We start from the raw sequence: 20,928 nt of genomic DNA on the forward strand, positions 1-20,928 counted from the left end.
TGTTATCATGTGTCAAATTGCCCAACTTGCGAAATGTCATCTAGGGCTCTGTGATTAATTTCAGCTCATTCATAACCACTAGAGGACGTACAAGCAAGATTCTGAGTTTGTCCAAATCTGCAAAGACAGAGCTGACAATTGGGATTCGTCCCACCTTTGCGGCATATACGAGCTTCTAGAAGACGCAAGGGCTGTTGAGCAATTTTGGAAGTAATAGCCGAGGCTCCAATGTTCCTAGCGCATTTAGTTGGCGCCATAATCATAGGAATAAAGGGGGGTGGGGGGAAGTCTCCAACTTGTGAAGTTCATTTATATGACTTTAATGCTTATTTTTTGATACGTGATAAGATTTAGACTGAGCAGACTCCACCAACCATAGCTATAGGCCTCCATCAACTGAGATTCCCGGCTCCTGCAACTCTGCAAATTTTCAGGAATGTGCCTCCATCCCAGCCCTCAATGGCCGTCTCACCGGTCAAAGCCTTTCCAAAAGTCCCAGTCCGGAACCAGTCAGAGTAGAGAGATTGGGTATTTTGAGGTAATATGTCTTACCGATGTCATCCGAAAATAAATGGATGAGAACCATAGTACAGTGGACAATAAATGGAAAGTGAAAATAAAATGACAAAACATTGATATCACTCAAAAAAAAAAAACGACAAACAGACAAGAGACCTTGCAAAGTCAATCAAAAGCTTAGGCCCACAAATGTATCAAGAGAAGCCCTTTTAAAAGAACCGGGCCCATCATATTTCTCACTAACAAGCATTTTTACAATTTGGCACAGTTTCTCACTAGAACCCCTTTGCTTGCTCCTTCAGGAACCGGCTACTGCCCAGAACCCGGACTCTCTAGCCCCCTGCAGCTCCGATGTAGTCTGTGGTCAAGTACTTACTTCGTGCTGGAAGCTTATTGTCCTCTTTATCTTTTCCCTTCTGTTATCCTCATCTTCTAAGCAGAATAGAGCATATCGCCCAACAACACCCCCCCCCCCCCCCCGCCTCCAACCCCTTCCCTATCACCGCAGCAATACATAAGAGAAAAGATTTGCGAGCCGCGCTTCGGGTCGTGGGCCTTTAAATGACCATAACTTTAGACTTACGGTTCTATGCTCTTTGTAAGTAAAAATTAACATTTTGATTCCAATTGTTTAGTAAGTTGAGTGACGGACTGTAACAATCAACCAGGGAACGGCTGTCTCAGTACAATGCTCGATTTATGTGTTCCTTTTATGGTTGGATTTGTCCATCTTGTCCCGGCTAAAGCTTCAGTAGTCCTCGTCGCCAGAGCTCTCCTCCTCTTCCTCTTCTGTGTTGCTGTCTTGTTCGTGGAGGAACAAGCTTCCTGTCAACATCTTCTTGAACGTCTCCTGCTGCCGATCGCACCACCACGCGTGCCGCCCATGCCGCTCATACGGTGTAAAGCTCACTGGTCTGTAATTATGATGAAGCTGCTCACGGAAGTCCTTGTTGCGTTGCCTTCGGATCTTCCGCTGCAACCACTGATGGGCCATCGGATCGCGGTCCACAACCTGCTCAATGACGGGATCTTGAATCCTCCAGGGATCAAAAACACACAGAAAGTCCGACAGTAAGCAAGTCTGCTCGAGATCCATACTTGCAATACACTCTTGCTGTTTGGCATCCTCAAGCAGCATCAGTTCCCAGATTTGATAGTGGGCACGGATGAAGCGGATTTCTTCAGGAAACGACAAGACCCTGGAGACTTGTGGGTCACAGTGGAGGCCTTTCTTCAAACGATCATGAAATGCAGTGAGCAGATAGTATGCATTTTCGGAAGTTTCATTGAGCCGAATAACGTCTGAGACTTTGAGGACCTGTGCATCGATGGCGAGATGTCCCTGCGTGGCCAGGAGAGCCCGTAAATCTTCGTAACAGGGTATGGTCGCGGATGAAACTTGATTGCAGATGTATGAAGTGTGCTCCTTCCAGATTTTGTTTAGCCGTTTGCAGCTTGCAGCGAGGTTGGCAACATTTTTGAATGAAGAGGAGCAACCGAAGACCACCACCAGAAGCTCGGTCGGCAAAGTCAACAGCGAGACGCCCTTTACGGGAGACAGGATCGCCATGACGCAGTAAAAGTTAAGTCAGCTAGCAGTTCGTGACGAAGAAGAGGAGCTGGACCAATATTGTGAGATTTTTGAAGAGTTGCACGGGTTGATAAAGTTATCTATGAACAGATAATCTCACACATGGTAGGTGGGTAGAAAAAGAGCAATAACTGAGAGAATAGGGGCAAACTGCGTACTGAAACAGTGAGAAGTGGAAGAAAAAGAGTTTTTCACTGACATTGGGTTAGAGGCCGTAGAGAGTGAAAGGAAGTTGGAGCCTATTCATAATGCACTGCCTCATGCATGCGTCACCTGACTTAGCAACCCCATTTGAAAGTGACAGTGAGTTATACGCGGCAACTTTCCGAGACAAAGAGGTACCATATCTTTCGAGAACAATTTACAGTACACGGTCAATGACTTGATTACGTAGATGCCATTTTTCGGCATTGCCCCCACTCCTTGACTGTACTGGCGGATTATGGGAAGATCAAGTGACTACACTATATGAGGTTGAGCCGCAACCACGTGATGGCATTGTGGAGAATAAGAAGAAACAAAACCACCTTCTAGCCTTTCTTAAATTCTTCGATGTGGAAGATGAAGCTTTCACTGCATGGTCATTTTGAAAAATTAGCCTATGGGTAGATACATGCGAAGAGGCCTCCAATACAACTTGCAATGCGGTGTTTTCCAACCTCACTTGGGCAGGCTGAAGCTAGTGGAGCCTCATCCTGAGAACATGTTCTATTACGTGTATGTCTAATTCATACATGATCCATCAAATCATGTATTGTCGTGGGTGGGTATAACTTGGAAATACTGCTTGCAGTCTTTTAAGGTTGAGAATATATATTTGAAATCATCGAACCTGACAAAAGGTTGTTCAAACCTTGGAAATCTTGGGAAATAGCTCATATGATCTTCGTTTAGAAAAGTAACTTCAAATATCATAACCTATCTCGCTGTCGGTTTTAAAGATGTCTCCAGGTAATTACCCACAGTTTAGAAAATTGATTATGTAAAGAATCATGCCAAAGAGCTCGGAGATACAGTTCCTCCGCGCCACAAGGCTGCCTTATCTACAAGCCCCTCTCTTTGTCTACTTAGTCCATTTGCCATTTAGCCACATCACGTAAGCGTTTGGTCAGGCCTTCGATGACTTTGTGTGATGTCTGAGACTGTCTGCAATTGGCATGGGCTCTAATACCCTTAATAGCAGCCGCATCGGCGGTGCTAAATCCCGGTCGGGGTGCAAAACTTGCAAGTTAGTACTGATCTAGCCTCATTTCAGGCTAATGCTAACTAGCCACCAGAATTCGAAGAGTTAAATGTGGCGAGGAGAAGCCATCATGTCTTCGCTGCTCCAGCACCGGGCGCAAATGTGAATATGGAGGTACTAGAACATCCTCCGTACTTTTCGCCCCCAACACAGCGCCTCCCAGCTTCAGTCTGATGGCATCCCCGAATAGTGGTTGTCACGAGCGGCGTGCCTTTGAATACTATGTCCAGCATGCATCCAACGGACTTGCAGCAGGGATGAACGTCGATTTCTGGACTAAAGTGACCCCGCAAATATGCCGCACCGAGCCTGCTGTGTGGGATGCCATAATCTCAATCAGCGTCTTATACGAACATCCGGATCAGTGCCTGGACTTCCCGCTCCTGAAGCTGCAAAAAGAAAAGAAGTGGGGCCTGAATCAAATTCAACGAGAGGCCTTGACTTGGTACTCCCGCGCCATATCCAGCATCCACTCCCAAATTGCGCGTGGTAGAGCAGATCCATATGTCGCACTGATTAGCTGTGTGCTATTCATCTGTATAGAGGCCATTCAAGGCCGTGTGATAGAGGCTCTCCAACTCTATGAGCAGGGTGTGAATTTGATTCTTACCTTGCGTCATCAAGTTGCTGTTGGCATGCTCTCCCCCCATAAGGCCTTACTTCTAGAAAAGACTGTCATACCCCTGTTCTTACGGTTGGGCTCCATATCTTTGACTGTATCAACGGTTAAAATTAGCGAGATCTTTGCCTTTGCGAATAATGACTTGAATACCACGTTCACATCCTTCGATGCAGCGAGAACTGCCATTTCTGTTTTATTTTCAGAGGTCACGATCCTTGAGCGAGAAGCAATGCCACATCGCAGAGCAGCCATTAGGGACTTGATTCCAGATGCGCAATTGCTTGCCAAGCAGCAATCGCTCCAAACAAAATTGAACCATTGGCACCATGCTTACACAAATCTCTGCCAACATACCGGCCGGGCTGAACGGTTACTCCTGGCATATCATGCCGCTATATCAATATACATCTCTACATGTTTGTCGCAACGGGAATTGGTCTATGATTCCCACATGTCAGACTTCACCGTCATCGTCGAGAATGCAAGTCTAGTTTTTGCAGCTTCAGGAGGCTCGGACTGTGTCCAACCACCCTTCACATTCGAAATGGGCTTGGGTCTCCCATTGTTTCTGACTGCAGTCAAGTGCCGCGATCTACACCTGCGACGGAAGGCTTTGGGATTATTACGTCAAGCACCACCGATTCAAGCACTCTTCACCTGCTCCCCTGTGGCTCTTATGGCAGAGAAGTGTATGGAATTGGAAGAGGATTACAACCGTTCCATAGCACTTACACATGATCCACAACTCTCTTATCCGTCTCCTCAAAGCTGTGGTTCGGATTCTTCTCCACTCTCTGCGTTGGAGCATGAGTCTACCGGTGATCAGTCTACCCTGATGCCCGAAGAGGCTCGCATTTGTTATTATAATTTTTTCCAACCTCAGGATAGGTGCTCTCCAGGGGTGATGAAAGCAGGGGTAATGGAAGGAGACACTACTGGAGATAGGTATGGTCAAGTATTTGAAGCCTTCCGGAATTACTATGATACAGTCAGCAATACGTGGCGCACGATATCCCATCGTGTGCTGTTATAGCAAAGGAGGATTTTTGTTTTTGGGAATATACCGGTGCATCAGTGAAACTGGAATTTAAAGCGTCACAATTCGGCCTAGCAATAGGTAGAATTTAAAAGAAGCGATGTGCACTCTCTGCAGAGCTTGCTCCTGCACCGCACACGATAATTTTGAACCTCTACTTCAGCCTTGAAATCGCTATATGCCTATGACCATCATGGCTCAGGCCTCATACGAAAGACTTCTCAATGCTGCTGAGCAAGACCAGTCATTAACTCAAGCCGTTTTTTGAGATGGGTACTTTAACCTGGATCTCGACTGACCTGAGGCCGTGGACCTGTAATTTTGATTTTGCGCGTAGTTTTATAAGAATGCCTTCTGAGTTGGCGATAGTCTTTCTTGATGTATCTGCCATCTTATTGATAAGCTTTTCAAGGTTAGCCCCGGCCTTGCTTTACGTATAATAGTAGTACCTGTATGATTACAGAGATCACAAATTAATTTGCTGACTACGACATTTATTATCATTCATCTCGACGCGCATACTGTAGGTCCACCGACCACTGTAGAGTCACGAGAACTGACTAAGCCTGATTAGGAAGGGGATCCGACAGGGCTGCATTCTTGACCATACCCGTTTGGAAAAATGGGTCTAGCAAGCTGTTCAAGTTGAGATATGGAGATTAGTGGGCATTTGGGCCACCATAATTTACCTCATCAAGCTCTTTCTTATTTGATTATTTGTATATGACTGTTCATAAAACCTCTCGCAATCTAGGGCTATACATCACTGTCGGGAATCTAAATGAAACTCATGGGCACATGAGCACTATCACGATAATGATTGTTGCAGTCTCGCAATCGGAAAATATATCTCAATGGTGGTGGTCGATAACATACCGCAACTACATATCAAACAAAAAGCGTCGAGTTACAAGGGGAAGCCCCCTAAACACTAGGGTGAACTGTACAGCTGAAGTTTATCGCAGTGAGGTGCCACCTGGCAGCGACGCCTGCAGACGGCCTGAATGAGCAGCCCGAAACCCCATGCCGGCCAGCGCGATATAGGCACCGACCGACAATTGTATCATTGTATTTTCTCTGCTTTTTTAAGCCACTTATTAAAGGCGAAAATTCCCGGATGCAAGGACCGATTAATCCAGTGCCACCTTCTATGCTTACTGTGTTGTAGGAAGCTACACATTGTCTGATTGGAGCCCAAAATGGTGGGTCCAGACAATCCAGTTTGATCAATGGAGTTGCTTGACGAGTGGACTAGTCCGCTTTTTCGACGACAGGAAGAGAGCTACAGCGTACCTACGCTCACTGAACAAACATATTTCCGCGGAGAACTTGGAATGACAGCCAGCGTCCCGTGGGTTGGAAGACAGATCTGTTTGGTTGGGGAACGTTTACACCAATCGGAAGCCTGCCGCATCTCGTATCTGGCCCCACTCACATTTCATTTGCGACCACAGACATGTGGTGACGCTGCTCTTGCTGGGCTGCATTCAAGGTCACACCGACCATTTTCCCGATTCGGAGTGCTTTCTCATCACAAACTCAGCAAGGGAGAGTCCAGGGAAGACTCGGAGCCGAGAAAAAAAGGGAGGGTGTATCCCACTTTAAGGATTCTCTTTAGAGGTTGGTGCATAGCGATCAGCAAAATCTAAAACATCTATACGAACCACTAGCCTTCATTTCGGTCGGTAACAAGTCATGTCAAAAGTCCTAACAAAATCCTGACTCGAGCCATCGAATCATCTGGACTTATTACCATTCCGGAGCTTTAGAGAGCCGGCCTAGACCCCTGCCTGTCCCAGCCCATCGGGTCTGTTAGCACTCCCCTTGATTAAATCATACAGCTAACTTATTGTGGGCCAGCGACCGTGAAACAGAGTCAAGGAGCATTGCAGTATCGATGCCGTCAATGACGAAAGTACGTTGTTGCATCTTCCATCTAGAGCTTGCTTGCCGACCTCTTGCCCAGGAATCCCAATTCTTGCGAATATGAGAGCAGTATACCGTACTTGCATTATCCCCGCACTTGGAACGAGCACGCCACTAAGGAAAATCTTGTGGCACAGTCTGAGACTATCACCAGACCCCGAGCTGAGTAACCGCGTTTTATGTCATAGCTTACGAGGATTAATCAAGTAATGGCTCGTCGGCCGAGTGATTCCGCAAATAAGGTACGACCGAGAGTATGACCAATGATTGAAAAGGTTGAAAGCTGGACTTAAACCTATAGCCTTATAGTCTTAGTACCTCGTGAAGTCATCCACTGTTCTCACAGCCGCTTTAGTCATTGAATCAACGGCATATTCCATAGAAAAACAAGCCGCAACCCCAGCTGGCCAAGAATTCTTCACTCCTAATGGCAGGATTTTCCTCCGGGACCTAAAGATTGGTAAAGTATATCAAGTTCCGTTCCATTGTTGAACCGAGAGTTTATCCTCCAGCACGCCTTCAAGCACTATATATTCAAGTGTAGAGAGAAGGAATTAATTTGTAGAAACTCATGATCACTCACTCCTTTGTATCGGACACGAAATGCAATCTTTTCGCATCCCCACTTGGTCCGAGATATCAGTATTCTGGGGCGAATATTTATCAATGAATACACCAAACGAATTCTCCCAATGGGATGAGTTCTCAGACGCATCCCCACCTCCCTCTCCATACAGTGGAGACGAATGCGATCACTCTAAAACCATCAAATACTCCTCATGTACTGCAAAACAACCCGCCTCCAAAGACCTCGAGGAGTCTTTCTTTCAGTCATCCGAGAAGAAATACCGAAGCGATATGTACAATGCCTTGAAGAGCTACGAAGAAAGCTTTGACCAAGTACGACTGATGAAACGGGTCTTGTGTCGGGATGGCACCTAGTTGGATGGAGGGACTCTGCTTCCTCGACCCGGCAGTCCAACTGGACAAATGAAATCAGGTGCCTCTTTCATGTATATGATACGAGGCTTCCTACGTTACGACGAATGATACCTAATGAAGTCACGTGGTGGGAAAAAAAGCATGCTACAATTATGGATAAAATATTTGGATCAAAAGTATATAACAAGAACATGCTGCAAAGAAAAGAATCGATGATAAAATTTTTCCTTTGGCCTGGAATGACGTATTCGAGTATTTGTTGAATTTTCCCGGACAGGTGTGTCGAGGTTTATCCCGTAATGGTGAGGGGAGTCCTGACAAGGTCTGGGTAGCCTGTGACTCTCAAATTGAACTCATCGCTATCGATATCCTCGCAGAATTGAGAATATGCATTTAATTGCTCAGTCAGACGCTGGATAAGTTCGGAGTTCCTCATATCTTGTATGTTTGTATTATGTAAGGAATCCGTAACCGAATCCTTGAAGACCTCTCGTCGCTCATCGCTACGAAGAAGCCAGGTGTGATAATACGTTTCACATTGTAATGATAGACAATAGAAGAAAGTATCCAGGATCCATTCTTGCCGCCGGCCTAACCCCAGGTAAGTCGCCTAATTTCATTAGATAGGGGTCCGAGAAGACAAAGATAGTGGATAAGGAGTGAAGACATTTCACTCTTTGGCTGTCAAGACTGTGGGTAACGAGAACAAGAAAGAATGTGACACAAATGAAAATTGATCAATGATGCCCATCTACTTTGCGCTCGTAGGATATTGAGTTTTATATTTCTCACATAAGATATCGATGTGGCCAGTCAGTTCCTGCGCGGAGTCCTTTTCCGCGAGGGGTGTGTGTGGTATTTGGACCTGGTTCAACACGTCAAACTTATCTTCTGAACTTGCCCCAGTCTCTGCAAATGCCTTAATGATGAGTGCAACATGCTGTGGTCACCAAAAGCACACTGTTGATCAAAGACCAAAATTCACACTGTCCATGCCATGGACAACAGTCATCAGCCTAGGTCACATGCTTGTCTCGCTCTCGCCCAAGCTATATGGGCTACGTTCGCGCAATCCAAATCCACTCAGTCTACAGCTACGAAATCCACAACACTCACTCGCCAAAGGGTGATCTAGAGTGTCGGCTGTGGGGCGTTGCTGCTCGCCCTCGCTACATTCAGCCCAGATGTCGATACGAGACAGCAAAGACCATCCCAAAGATATTATCTTACCTGGTCATGATCAGGCTCCATCATTTGAACTACGTGCAAAACAGCCGAGACCAAATCTTTGTCGAGAGATTATTAATCTCTCAGCATGACTTCCCGCGCCAAGCATGTCAGTGACTATTGCCGAACCACTTGCCGGCAAGAAAAAGGAAGATGAAAAAGCAGCATGGGTGGACAAGCTATCAGGAGCGGCTCTACGAATCAAGCGAAATTATGAATATGAAGGACCCCGCAATGTCGATGCCAAAGTACCGGGAAGTCTGGTGGTCTCAGCTCAAAGTTAGATGCACGTCTCATCGGTCCGGTAAGCCCGTGCGGGTAATTGCGAGATCGCCGTTCGGCCAAAAAGGAAAGGCTCAGAATGAAAGTTTCCTAGCAACGAACCATTACGAAGCAGGTGAGTCTTTTGGGTTCCTGGATCTCGGAAGGGGGCTTATTATTGGCAGTCGTTTGGTTTCAACTTCACCGGTGTTGCACCAACAAAGCCCCTTGCTGAGCCGAGAAACCACCACCAATTTACACGATTCTCGATAACAGCACTGAGCCCAAATCAAAATCAGGTTGGCGAGGAGATGACGACAATAGATTACCTTCAGCGGAATAACGGCAAATACGGCAAACTACCATCTTAGGAGAACGGGTGCTGCATTTTAGGTTCCATATGCGTCGTTGGAACATCAAAAAGTGCCTGCACAAGGAGCCTGGAACGGTTTAGCGGCCATGGATGCCTTCATCATCGTTTGTGCGGATGACTTGCAGGTCGCCTTTGCGATACGGGTACCCATGGAGTTACGTTGAGGATTCTTGCTGCCCACTTTTGCTTTGCGATCGGGATAACTACACATGCTGGAGGCCTCTCGCTATATCTCTGAGAGACATGCACATTCCGACTTTTAGATACATTCTCAGCCGTATATGTCATGCAAAGCTCACCCCTTCAAGATGGGTAAGTGCGCACGGGCTCGACCTGGCGGACGCCACCGTGCGGCGGAGGGTCTTCAAAACGCTTCCCGGAACTGCGCACACCGACTCATCCCTTGCGAACTGGAGGGACTTTTGTGAACAACTTGCAGATCCTTGGCTAGTGGTGACATGCCGCCCAGAAAAATGTCCCTAATATATTGCCTTTCTATCTTCAACCAGAAGATGCTACAACAGACAGTCGGCCATGAGTTACAATTATTCTCACTCGTTTATCGAAGACCTTTTGGGGTTTTCTGAGTATGAGTCAGCACCACTTGACGCTGAATGGGCTCCGCTAGGCTACGGTCCGTTGTCACTTGGAACTTTTACCAATGCGGCTCCAATCCCAGATGATCCCAACACTAGCCGCTCGCTGAACGCCAAAGTTCCTATCCCGCGAGCTTCAACGCCAGGCATTGCCAAAGCCCATGGCCGAGTGAGCCGAGCGTGTGAAGCCTGTCGCGAGCAAAAAGCGAAATGTAGCGGACACCAACCCACTTGCAATAGATGTGCCCAATCAGGTGCTAAGTGCTCCTATGGTGATCGAAAGAGGGAGAAGATAGTCAAGTATGTTTCACGCCACAACCATCAGCTGCTCTGACAAGTCCCAGGCAATTAACTGATTTGACCATCCGAGCGCAAACCTTCGAGGATCTGCTGCGAACACTCCATCCGCAACTGGATACAGCAGCTGCAGAACTGATCGAGCAAGCACTGACAACTGTGAGACTTGATCACAATCACATCAAGGCCGTAGTTAGTACTAACAATACCCAGGCCCCAATCAAAATCCCCAAAGCACCACAGCTCCCATATGGCTCCGTCTTTGCACTCGGCGCTTTTGACTGTACACAGGAAGACCTCAATCAGGATTCAAGACTGCAGTCAATGGGTTTCATAGGTGAACCATCGGAGATGGCATGCTTGTACCGACTCAAACGTCAACTTGATCAAAGCATCTCGACTCCTACTTGTAATCAGTCGATCTCTCACATAAACTACTTTCTGGATGATGCTGATGTTGTTGTTGATCAAGAGGTGGATCTGTCTAAGTGGCCCTCTCAAGCTGCGGCTGATCTGCTTGTGCATCATTATTTTGACATTATACATCCCACATTCCCAGCTATTGGGAAGCTGGCTTTCATTAGTCAGTACCGGAAATTTTATTCGAGCCCAAACGTGCGGCCGGGAAGCCGATGGCGAGCTGTGTTAAATTTGATCTTTGCCATCGCTGCGAGACATTTACTGCTCACAAGTGGTAAACCTTCAGTCGAGTTCGAAGATGATCTAGTCTTCTTTTCAAGGGCATGGCACCTCAACATGGACAAAGAAATGGCCCTGGAACACCCGGATCTACAACAAGTGCAAATTGAAGGATTGATGTCGTTTTACATGCTCTCTGTTGGTCATATCAATAGGTAAGTAATTACGTACGCCTCCGCTGCCATTATCACGTCTAACAAATACTGTTACATCTTCTTAGATCGTGGCGAATGATCGGCGTTGCTATCAGATCGGCTATCACAATGGGAATCAACCTTCGGAATGTTACCGAAACTGTTCCTCCATTGTCCAAAGAGACCAGATATCGATTATGGTGGGCTCTCATAACCCTTGAGATGGTTCTGTGTGAAATGACTGGACGTCCAACCTGCACGGGGGTGAACTTCTGCACGACACCACTCCCCGTGCCATATCCCGAGGAGGACTTTGGGGATGAGCGGATCATGAAGCTTATTACCGATCAGACGATTCGCAGCACCACCGCCATTTCTGGCTTGCCGAATAGCTCGATTACCTCGCTGGATAGTATCATTACGGCCAGCGCACAGCCCGAAGCCAACAACGGAATAAAGGTAGAACCAGAAGGAGCGGCTGAGATCCTGATACCGAACAGTTCGCTATGCCTACTATATGCAGTCGAACTCTCGCTTCTGATGCGTGATGCTGTCACAACTCTATATGCTCCAACAGCCGCCCAGAAATCTTGGCACGGGATTGAAATTGCTCTGTGCACACTTAACGACGATGCTGACAGATGGCTCTCACGCCTACCAGTAGAACTACAATTCAAGAGTCTCCGCTCAGGGCAACCATTCCTACGTCAGCGCATCAGTCTCGCATTTCAGTTCTATTCCACAAAGCTGGTCATCTCCCAGTCATGTCTCCGCCCAATAGCGGACCGGCTGTCGGAGGTGAAACCTGTGGTTACGCTATGTGAAAACATGGCTACCATGTGCGTCAAGATGGCAGGCCTCATGCTTGATATCCTTCCAGATAAACCCGACATGGCGCACCTAGAGGACCTTCCCCCATGGTGGGTTGTCTTCCATTATCTGATGCAATCCACTGTTGTGCATCTAGTTGAACTATTCACTCGGGCCCAGACCGGCACCCCCGAGGCTGTGGGTATTCTCAAAAACATTGGGAAGGCTACAGGATGGTTGGAAATGATGTCGAGTAGAGATCGGTGTTCCAAGCGAGCTTGGGTGGTCTGTATGGATTTACTCTCTACCCATGGTGCAAAGTTAGAGTTGGAGGCCGATTCTGAGAAATAGTTGCTAGCAAGATATCGAATTATATGCACCGATGTCAATGAAAAATTCCTTTGTTTACGATTCTCAGAAGTTTGCAATAGTCTGCATTCCATAAGCATGGTGCCGACCAATTAACATTAACTCCTCCTTTGGCAGATCAGGATTTATAATCGGATTATTAGGTTTAAATGACATTGCACCAAGTGGGGCGCCCAGATTTATTCGAGGGGAACAAATGCCGCTTCTGTTTACCGACCCCTGATATCACAGGGCTAAGGAATGTGGCTATCTGTCAATCTGAATCTAGTCTGACATTTCCCACTAGCAAGCTTCAACCGCAGCCATGGAGGCCATGGTGGGAACACAAAATAATTTCAAGGATTGGTTCACTGTCAAAATCGCACCTGCAGCATATAAGGTATAAATTCCGAGCATTTGTGAACCCGAATTACCTATGTCAAAGCACCGAAAAGATTAGGTTCAACATTTACGTTAATGTTCGCAAGCTCATCTCATGTCGATCATAGTCAATAATAATCGAACCAATCTCATGGAATTCGAGGGAATTCCCTTCCGGCCAATTGAACCATATTCTAGAAGGTAAACAATCAAAATGAGACACCAGCCTTCTTCTTACAGATTTTATAAATTCGGCACCGCAGCTACAACAAAAGCCCGCAAACATAATTTACCTTTCAAATCACCTGCAGGATGGCAATGTCTACCCGATCCAGATCACTTAGTCCAAGCGAATCAAATTCTGAGCTCAGACAAAACAAACACGGAATTCGATACAAGGTAACAGCAACCAACCAAAGCCATAGAATCATATTCTTACCATCTATCTAGTGGCCCGCTCGACGGCTAAACTATCAAGACTACGATCAAGGAAGAAAAAGAAAAACAGCTTCTTTCGCGTCAAACCACACCTTCAGTCTTGATTATACCGAGCTCGCCCCTCAAAGGAATAAGACTGATTTACCTCGCGAGCGGAAATGGGTGAATATTGTTGAAAGCCCACTATTCAACCACGGCAATGATAGCGCATTTTCACTCCCACGGTCCTCCAGACCTGGAATGAGCTTTTCGTCATTTCTGGCTTTGTCGAGTGATAGCCGAGCTTCATCTAGTTCCAGATCTACAGACTTGCCTGACTTGGAACTACGACCAACGCCGATCGATAAGCGAGGCCCTGGTAAAACCAACTTTCAGCACACAAATGGATCTCGAAGCTTTAGAAGAATCCTTGGTTGGCGCAAAAGGATGATCAGTCATTTTCATAAGATGTGGAAAGGGTAGTTGTTTTATAAGGTATTGGATAGATTTACCATAGAGCTAGGGCCTTGCTTTTTTTTTTTACTATCACTTGTAATGGATCCATATTCAATATTATATATTTTTCTTGATTCGTTAGCAAACGTCAGTGCTGCATATGTGAGGTTCTCATACAAATATTCAGGTGGCTACATGAACATATGTATTTGTGCACAATATGTAGTCAACTTGGAGTGGAGGCCACGAGATGAGATGAATATTACATCAAGGCCGGGAACTTTTCGAGAGCACCTTATCTATTCAGTGAGTACCAATGCAGACTACAAAAGCCCAAGTCCAATGGTGTAGACTTCTATAGATGCTACTTATCTCATTCGAGGCAATCGGCTCGGTAGAATAAGCCAAACTGTGATCGGACAGAAACGAATTGCCATCCAGTATATTGTACTACACTCTGCAGCCTTCAAGTGCAGGATGCAACTAGGATAAGCCCCTGCCACAGAACTTTGAAGACTGTTAGCTAGAAAAGGACAATCAAAATGATACCGATCTGACCCATTTAGCCCACTTGGACCGCTGGACCTGATTCAACCCGGTTCCTTCGAGCCTTATTGCTCTCGAACCTGAATCCGACTTCGAGCGAAATTGCACAAATGACATAGCAAACCATGGATTTAACTTCACGTAATGTTCCATGTATATTGCCTAAAGATTTGATTCAACTCTGGAGACTTTTTTTTTTTTGGAAAATCAACAAAGCCCCAACATGTCCCGAGATTAGTCTAATTCGATTCTTGACTTAGGCACCATCCAATGCTGGTGGCATTGATTATGGTGTCGTAGGTGTAGGTGCTAGACAGATACCCAAGGAAACGTGTGTAGGTGGTACATGTAGCTATCGGGTTAACAAAAGAAAGGTTATGCATAAGAAGCCTAGTTATGCATACTGATAAAGCAGCAAAGATCAGTCGCTCCGGCTTGAACGGAGTGTATAGGTGGTGTCGCCAATGACATAAGCCATAGGTCGCCATTAACTAGGCCTAATTAGGAAATAAATTAATTTTCAATGGCGACCTTTGCTTATATTATTAGCCTCGGGTCCTGTAATTTTAGTCTTAATATAACTATATTATAGAAGTATTTAGGGCTAGACCTACTACCTTACTTTATACCTATATTCTAACTCTTTAAAATTTAATAAATCCGGCAAAATATTAATAGAGGTAGAGTATAAGGTAAGTACTTAATAAGCACTTAGAATTATTCTACTAATTATTATCTATCTAGATACCTCTAATTTATCTTATCTCTATCTCTAATACCCCTTTATATATATAATATCTTAAATATATCTAAGATCTCCCTAAATATCTATAAATATATAAGAATAGCTTTACTTATATTATTTCTATATCTAAAGGAATAGAAATAAAGATTAAAACTATAGTTAAAAGTATAAGTACCTATTAAGCGTTTTATAAGCGCTTAGGAAGTGCCTATTAATCTTTAAAAAGATATAATACGCTATATAGCGAAATTATATATAACACTCTTTAAATTAGTAATCTCTTTTTAGGGATATAGATTATTTCTATAGTATAAGTATTTATATTAGAGTTAAGGTCTATAAGTAGATTTATCCTAATCTATATTATATATATTATTCTAAGGTAGATAACGAAATATAGAAAAAGATATAAATAATTTAGTATAGGGTCCTCTTCTAATCTATAGAGGAGCTATAGAGATATATAATTAAGTAAGTAAAGCGCTTACTAAGCGTTTTTTTAATATTTTCTAAGCGCTTATACTCTTAACTAGTAAATATTAAGTATACTAATAGCTATTCTAACTAGATAACCTATATATATCTTATATATAGGGAGTTAATACTTATATACTAGCCCTAAAATATAGTGATTCTAAGGTTAGTATAATATTTACTAGCTTTAATTTATATATATATTAATATTATATAGATATCTCTTAGTATATAAAGGATATATATCTAATATATATATAGAGACTCTAATAAATTAGGATACTATATATCTCTAGCTCTACCTAGACTAAGAGAGATTAATATATTATTTCTAGAAGATCTCTTTAAATATAGAGTAAATCTTTAATAGATATATTATAGAACTATTAAGTAGTAAGCTTCTAGGCTTCGATTTTATAATATAGAAGTTATAAAAGCGCTTATTAAATATTTACTAAGCGCTTAATAGAGTTTAAATACCCTTAGGGTTATAGTAGGTTTACTAAAAAGAATTATAGTATTTATTTCTATTAGCTTATATCTAAGAACCTTAATTAATATCTATATTTTCTTTTTCTCTTAATTAGTAAGTATATATACCCCCTACTACTACTAGATAAGATACTAAGTTAAATCCTATAAGGAGTCTATAAACTAATTAAGTCTATATAAGACCTATTATTAACTATAAGTAAGCGCTTTAATAGCGCTTCTTAAGCGCTTATATAAGGCTAACTTCTCTATATAGGTAAATTCCTTCTTAGTCTAGCGCTTATAATATTCTACTAGTATTATAACGCGTTTTTATTACCTAAAATTTACTAAAGCTTTAGTAATATTAATAGAATAACTACTATTATTTAAAAATAGCGATTACTATTATTCCTAGCTAGATAGGATTTAAATAGTATAATCTTTAAGATAGAAATAAACTAGAAAGTATAGATAAGACCTTATATATACTTACTAAGCGTTTCTTAAGCGCTTACTAAGCGCCTCTAGGAGTATATTTAAGCTATCTTTATAGACTAGGGCTAGATAATTATATACCTTACTATTAAATAGGCCTTATTATTTATTAATAGCGAGCCCTTTAAAGTAGATATAGTAGCTAAATAGCTTTATTATATTAATCTTAGAGAGGTTATATTCATAAGGAAGATTTAGGACTACTAGAGAAGTAAATAAAGCGCTTTATAAGTACTTATTAATCGCTAATATTTACTAGTTCTTATATTTTATTAGATATATACTACTAAGGACTTATAATATAGATACTATCTCTTATTTAAGAGAGTATTTAACTATATTAAGTGGCTCCTTAAAAAGGAGTACTTATTTTAATACCTAGATAGTATTAATATTAAGGTAATTATTATAGATATAGATATAAAGTAATATAGAGATAAGTATAAATACTTTTAAAGCGCTTAATAAGCGCTTATATCTATTAGGTCTTAGTGATTTCCTCTATAAGATTAATCTAGTATATAAAGACTCTTATATACTATTAGTAAATTAGGTTATCTTTTATTAGATCTACTTTAATTAAGGTATTAATAATTATTTAAAGAAAGAAGTATCTATTCCTACTAGCGTAGCTAGTATTATAAGATTAATTTTAGAGATATTAACCTCTACTAAGTATTATAAAGCTTTAGATTAGATTATTAATAGTAAGTACTTTATAAGCGCTTATAAAACGCCTACTAAACGCTTATATATCTAGGGTTTAATTTATATAGTTTTATTTATAAGTAGATAAGATATAAGAAGTAAGATTAGATAGCTTAAGGCCTTTACTAGAGCTACTTACTAATTCCTATAGCTATCTTTTACTATCTATATAAAAATATAAATACTATTAAGTAGATATACTATAAGGGAAATACTTATAGGTATAGATTAACGCTTTTATAAGTATTAATAATATTAGTTAAGTATAGAAGCGCTTCTTATATACTTACTAAGCGCTTATAAAATACTTTATAGTAATTATTAAATTAATAAACTTAATATATAGTAATATTATAACTAGAGAAGTTTAGGTATCTAGCCTATATATCGTATAGGTAGTATATTAGTATAATATAATCGCTTTATTAACTAAGATATATTATAATTTATACTCTTATATTATAAGCTCTATATCTAATTAAATATAATACTTTTTTAGCGTTAAAGATATCTAGAGGCTACTAAGATAGATAATAATAATAAAGAATAATTACTTAGATTTAGTAATTATTTAACTATATTAGGCGTATTAATCCTAATTAGGGTTTTAAGATCTAAAAGATTATAAGATAGATTATAAAGGTATACTCTATAAGCGCTTAGAAACCACTTATTAAGCGCTTAATAAGGGCTTATTAATATATTTTAGGTTAACTAGCCTCTAATAATAAGTAATAAATAATATATAAGTAATAAAGGACTTATTAGTAGCTTCTAATCTATAGAAGTAAATTAATATAGAATCTTTAAAATCATAATTAATTAAGTAGTAAATAAAAATAAAGAAATAAGAGATAGAGCTAATAGAGCTTAAGAAGTAGGCTAATAAGCGCTTTATAAGCGCTTACTAACTACTTTTATTTTTAATTTTTTTATATTTTTTAAATTATATCTAGTAATTAGTTAACTATAAAATTAATTAATTAAATAATATTAATTAAATACTCTATTTCTACTCTTATATATCTTCCTTATCTAAGAAGACTAGTTTAGTATAATATAGCCTACTAGAGTATCTATTATATTTAAGTAATTAAAAAACGCTAGATATTTATAGTACTTAATATTTATAGGATATTCTATATCTAATTAGTATAGATTAATCTTTTAATAATAGATTATATATACTATCTAGGTTACTTATATATACTATATAGCTAGTATATAGATAGTTATTAATTATAAGAACCTCTAGGGTATATCTTATATTAGCCTTACTAATCTAGAGAGATATTAGCCTATATAAGCGCTTATTAAATACTTAGTAAGCGCCTTTAGAGCGCTTTTATAACTACTTATATAATTAGTCCTTATTAAAGGTATAGATAGGATATTAATAGTATATATAGTATTATTAATCCTAGCTTCCTCTTCTATCTCTTCTTCCTTATTTTTATTCTTAAAGAGCTTATTATATTACTAGTGGGCTTCTATCTACTCTATAATAATAACTTAGTCTATATACTCTAGCTCTACTATTATTCTATTATATATTATAAGATACTAGCGAAGATTCTATATTTATATAGGGATCTAAGCGCTTAGTAGATACTTAAGAAGTACTTAAAAGGGCTTACTTACTATAGATTAAGGGCATATTAGAATATAATAAAAGACCTCTTTAGGAATAACCTTAATATAATTATAGGTACTTCTCTAGATAAAAGTAAGTAAAGTTAAGTACTTAATAAACGCTTAATAAGTACTTATCTATTTAACCTTAAAAGCTAGTAGCTCTAATATTCCTTTTATATCTTCTTATAAATATCTTTTATAGGAAGGCTAGTTATAAAGAAAGGTTAGTATATAAGAAAGAGCTTCTTTAGATATTTTAGTAGATAAAAAGTAAAGTTAATAGAAATATTAATATAAATTAGAAGAGAGATATATAGAAATATATATCTTAAGATTATATAAAAATAGATATCTAATTTCTTATAGCTTTAAGGATATTTCTTTATTAAAAAGTAGAAAAGTCTAAAATCTATAGTCTCTTTAATATATAGTTATAAGATCTCGCTATTAATACTTCTTTTATAATATATTAAAGCTAAGTAGATTAAGTAGTATAGTATAAAGAAAATTATAAAATAAAGAAACTTTAGGTATTAATACTAAAGTACTTAATAAGCGCTTAAGAAGTACTTTATAAGTACTATCTAATTTAATCTTTAAATTATAGCTTTCTTTAGTACTAGCCTTAAACTAAGTACTTAATAAGCGCTTAAGAAATACTTAATAAGTATCTAATTTAATTAAATTATTACTCTTTATAGTAGTAGCCTTATACTTAGTACTTTTAGTAGTATTAAAGTACTAGAGGAGTATATAGATCTAAAAGTTCTTTCTATATACTAAGCGCTTAGTTAGCACTTAATTAGTACTTAAAGGGGTAAACTTACTAAATAGCTTCTTAGTCTTAATATACTAAGTATATAAGACTTAGATCTTTAGATTACGCGCCTTACTAGCCTTTAGGACCCTAGCTTAGGAGATCTAATAAGTATTAATTAGTTAAGCGCTTAATAAGTATTTATAAAATACTTACCTACTTACTCTTTATAACTAAAGGGTACTTAGGCTTAAGAGGCTAGCTTAAAGAGACTAAGGTAGTAATAAGAAGGGCTAGAGAACTAATAACTAGAGTCTTATATTACTTTAAGTACTTTATAAGCGCTTAATAAGTATTTTAAGTAAGAATAAAATCTTTTACTTATCTCTAACCTAATCCTTTCTTTTATTTTATAAGTTTCTAGTCTTAGCTATAATAATAGGGTAATCTTTAGTCTACTCTTTAAGGAGATAAGACTTAATATAGGTATAGAGGTCCTAGGTATCTTATTTAGTCTAGATAAGCGCTTAATAAGTACTTAATAAGTACTTATAGGGGGATATACTTCTTTTATCTTTATATATATATAATTCTTCTATTAGTAAAAAGCTTCTTTAGGCTCTATAATAATATAATTAGTTATATCCTATTATCTAGTAAGTGCTTATTAAGCGTTTAGGAAGCGCTTATAGCTCTTACTTATCTTCTTATATAGAGGGAGCTCTAACTCACTAGACTCCCTAAGGCGAAGATATTCTATATAGTTCTTATTAGCCTCTAACTAGATAGGGGGGCGAAATATATTAGTTATTATAAATCTGATTTAAGTACTTAATAAGCACTCTATAAGTGATTAGGGTAGGTACTTATAGCGAAAGGGGGGTATTTAGGAAGCGGTAACGGAGGTGGAGAAGAGATAGTTATAGAAGGAAGCAGAGTTGGTTTTAGGTAAATAGTAATCTATTGTGGGGTACCTTCCTAATCGGGCTAGCTTACTTTTAATAGCGACCTGTGGCTTATGTCATTAGCGACGTGACCTATACCCTCGCTCGAACGGAGCCTACGCTATAGTAAATCCAGTCAACCCTAACCCGAAACCAAAACACATGCTTAATTTTACTAAAGCGCCTGGAGTCAGGCCTATCTCGCCTGTGCGCAAAGTAATTTTCTTATATAAAAACGCAGATTCCAGAGTGTCGAGATCTTTTTGGCTCGC

The 20,928-nt window shown here is 40.2% G+C and overlaps 4 protein-coding genes across 4 annotated transcripts; 3 read left to right on the forward strand and 1 right to left on the reverse strand.

Annotated features, from left to right (window-relative positions):
* Window positions 1–1,267: 1,267 nt before the first annotated feature.
* N7503_007584 (uncharacterized protein) lies at window positions 1,268–2,089 on the reverse strand (the record flags this gene model as incomplete). Its single annotated transcript, XM_057067131.1, has 1 exon — window positions 1,268–2,089. One exon carries the CDS (start codon window positions 2,087–2,089, stop codon window positions 1,268–1,270), a length of 822 nt encoding a protein of 273 aa, XP_056920812.1.
* A 1,178-nt stretch (window positions 2,090–3,267) lies between these two features.
* On the forward strand, window positions 3,268–5,008 carry N7503_007585 (Zn(II)2Cys6 transcription factor; the record flags this gene model as incomplete). Its single annotated transcript, XM_057067132.1, has 2 exons — window positions 3,268–3,338; window positions 3,388–5,008. 2 exons carry the CDS (start codon window positions 3,268–3,270, stop codon window positions 5,006–5,008), a joined length of 1,692 nt encoding a protein of 563 aa, XP_056920813.1.
* A 2,595-nt stretch (window positions 5,009–7,603) lies between these two features.
* Window positions 7,604–7,879, forward strand: N7503_007586 (uncharacterized protein; the record flags this gene model as incomplete). Its single annotated transcript, XM_057067133.1, has 1 exon — window positions 7,604–7,879. The coding sequence occupies one exon, from the start codon at window positions 7,604–7,606 to the stop codon at window positions 7,877–7,879; it is 276 nt and encodes a 91-aa protein (XP_056920814.1).
* Window positions 7,880–10,274: 2,395 nt separating this feature from the next.
* On the forward strand, window positions 10,275–12,627 carry N7503_007587 (uncharacterized protein; the record flags this gene model as incomplete). The annotated part of the gene is made up of 4 exons (XM_057067134.1): window positions 10,275–10,636; window positions 10,681–10,792; window positions 10,847–11,487; window positions 11,553–12,627. 4 exons carry the CDS (start codon window positions 10,275–10,277, stop codon window positions 12,625–12,627), a joined length of 2,190 nt encoding a protein of 729 aa, XP_056920815.1.
* Between the last annotated feature and the right edge of the window lie 8,301 nt (window positions 12,628–20,928).

The sequence above is a fragment of the Penicillium pulvis genome, assembly GCF_028828015.1.
Source record: "Penicillium pulvis strain IBT 33274 chromosome Unknown contig_5_segment0_segment0, whole genome shotgun sequence".
Lineage (NCBI taxonomy): Eukaryota > Fungi > Ascomycota > Eurotiomycetes > Eurotiales > Aspergillaceae > Penicillium > Penicillium pulvis.